The 2793-nt window shown below is 47.5% G+C and overlaps 1 protein-coding gene across 1 annotated transcript; it reads left to right on the plus strand.

Moving 5' to 3' along the window:
- On the plus strand, positions 1-2257 carry sox7 (SRY-box transcription factor 7). The gene is made up of 2 exons (XM_029002946.1): positions 1-223; positions 1167-2257. The coding sequence occupies exons 1-2, from the start codon at positions 1-3 to the stop codon at positions 2108-2110; spliced, it is 1167 nt and encodes a 388-aa protein (XP_028858779.1). The 3' UTR covers positions 2111-2257.
- Positions 2258-2793: the final 536 nt, after the last annotated feature.

Raw genomic sequence — 2793 nt, forward strand, 5'->3', positions numbered from 1 at the left:
ATGGCCGCGTTGATCAGCGCCTACTCCTCCTGGCCGGAGAGCTTCGAGTGCTCCGCGGGGGATGGAGAGGTGTCGGACGGACACAGAGCCCCGGCGGAGAAGGCGACGGAGCCCCGCATCCGGAGACCCATGAACGCGTTCATGGTCTGGGCCAAGGACGAGCGCAAGAGGCTGGCGGTGCAGAACCCGGACCTCCACAACGCCGAGCTGAGCAAGATGCTGGGTCAGATCCTTACTCTCATCATAGTTCTCTTTTTAAAACTTCTCTCGATATGTGAAGGTAGAGATTCGTTACTACAGTCAAATCGTCAGAACGATCGTGAGAACGCAGATTTTCTTTCTTTCTTTTCTTTTTTTCCCTACCGAGGTTTAAAAAAAGTAATAATTATAAATAATCAAAACCGAATCTGAGCACTTTAAGAAACTGTAAAATTATTATGTATAAATTAAGCAAAACGAATTATCTCGCCGCGGATTTATTTGGGCGGAAAAAAATAGTTTTTTCCAACTTTTTCCAGAGGAGTAAAAAAAAAAAAAACATCGTGACATACGCCCATGAATTCTAAATTGAAAGTGTACGAAAATTACTTTTAGATTCATCATTTGCATTCTAAATTTACATGAATATAATTGCTGGAAATAAATGATAGAACTTTAGATGAAGTGTCAGCTAAAACGTGAAGATTTCCTTTTTTGTCCACTCCGTACCTCACAAAACGTCTCTGAGGTCGGAATCGATTTGAATTTGTCTGTGAGCTTGACGTGATTATATCGTAATGCCATTATAAATTTGAAATTCGTATCAACAGCGTACGAAATCTGAAGTTGTGCGCTTCATTTTGCTCCGTCTTCCTGTTTTTCCCGTGGTGGTAGAATAGAATACAGAGCAAAATGTTCTGATTGATTAAAAAAAAGAAAAGAAAAAGTAAAGTAATTATTTAAATACAAAGGAACAAAAAAGCAACTTCACGTTAAGACAAATAGTTAAATGAAACTTTATCAGAGATTTACACGAATGTACAAAACAACACAAACAGCGACCAACAGCTTATGAAATGAATATCTTTAATGAACACTTGTTGAATTATGGTTCTCTCAGATCATCAGCCAGCCAGTGCGGCAATGTGAAGTGGTGAAATGAATGGTGTCCGTTTGGTTGAATGCAGGCAAGTCGTGGAAAGCCCTGACGCCGCCGCAGAAGAGGCCGTACGTGGAGGAGGCCGAGCGTCTCCGTGTGCAGCACATGCAGGACTACCCCAACTACAAGTACCGCCCGCGCCGGAAGAAACAGCTCAAGCGCATCTGCAAGCGGGTGGACCCCGGCTTCCTGCTGGGCGGCCTCGCCCCGGATCAGAACACCCTGCCGGACCACCGTAGCTGCTGTCACCCCGTGGACAAGGATGAGGAGGGCGGGGTGAGCAGCAACGGCAGCGGCTTCTCCTCGCCAACGCTCCCGGGGGTGAGGGTCTTCAGAGACCCGGCCACTTCCAGTGGCAGCTTCGACACGTACCCCTACGGCCTGCCCACGCCCCCTGAAATGTCCCCGCTAGATGCCGTGGAGCACGCCGAGCATCAGACTTTCTACCCGTCCCCCGTGCCCGTGAGCTCCAGCTCCGCGACTGCGTGTCCGGAGGAGAGGCGGCTGCCCCCGGGCCACATGGGAAGCCCCCCACCACCCTACCACTCAGAATACTCCCAGCAGGGTCCCACCACACATCTGGGCCATCACATCTCCATGTCCCACCAGCTCTCCTACTACAGCCCACCATTCCCCCAAGTCCACCACCACCACCACCACCACCACCACCCACACAGTCTCCAGGGTCACCTGGGTCAGCTGTCCCCACCCCCAGAGCAGGGTCAGCTGGAGAGTTTGGACCAGCTGAGTCAGGCTGAACTGCTGGGCGAGGTGGACCGCGACGAGTTCGACCAGTACCTGAACTCGACCGGCGGCTACCACGGAGAGCCGAGCTCTATGACCGTCACCGGACACATCCAGGTGACCGCCACCACATCCTGCACGAGCAGCGGCAGCAGCACGGAAAACAGCCTCATCTCCGTACTGGCGGACGCCACGGCTGCGTATTACAACAACTACGGCATCTCCTGAACGCGGACAGAGACTGCAATGCGCCCGAGATGTGGTGATCCACCAAACGCTGGGCAACAGGAAGAGCAGGAAAAAGTGTCTCAGGGATACAAGAAGAACATTTCTCACCATTTATATCTGCCCCCCCACCAAAAACAAAAAAAAAAACAAAGAAAAAAGAAAAGATAAAATATAAAAAAAGATTTTTCCCGAGCCTGTCACTAAAGCATGTACATATGCTCTTAAATATGCTTATTTAAGAATTTCTATGTTTGAGCTATTTCTAATTTCAAGGCTGTCTTACGTTCTTCGAACTGGAATATGAACTGTTTGTATGGACCTGACTACATGTTTTTACCTCAGTAATTGTATGTAAATGAGGCTGCATAGGTATGCAAATCTCCCAAATGACATATGTTCTCTTATGGAAAAAATATGCGTATACATGAATAATAAAATGTTGAAACCTATACTTGTTAAGATGGAAATAGAAATAACAAATATCTCTGTATGATGGAATTCATTTCATTTTGCACCGCTACTTGGTTAACCCCCTCGGACTCGGCACCACTTTGAAGTAGAGCTTGGTTTTTGGACGTAGAAATGGACAAGCACTTGCAATGAACTCACTGGAATTGTCTTGTATTGATTCCCAGCAGACATAATGTGCAACAGCTTATAGTTGACTAAAGAAAATTATGCGT

Source organism: Denticeps clupeoides, chromosome 14 (assembly GCF_900700375.1).
Source record: "Denticeps clupeoides chromosome 14, fDenClu1.1, whole genome shotgun sequence".
Taxonomy (NCBI): Eukaryota; Metazoa; Chordata; class Actinopteri; order Clupeiformes; family Denticipitidae; genus Denticeps; species Denticeps clupeoides.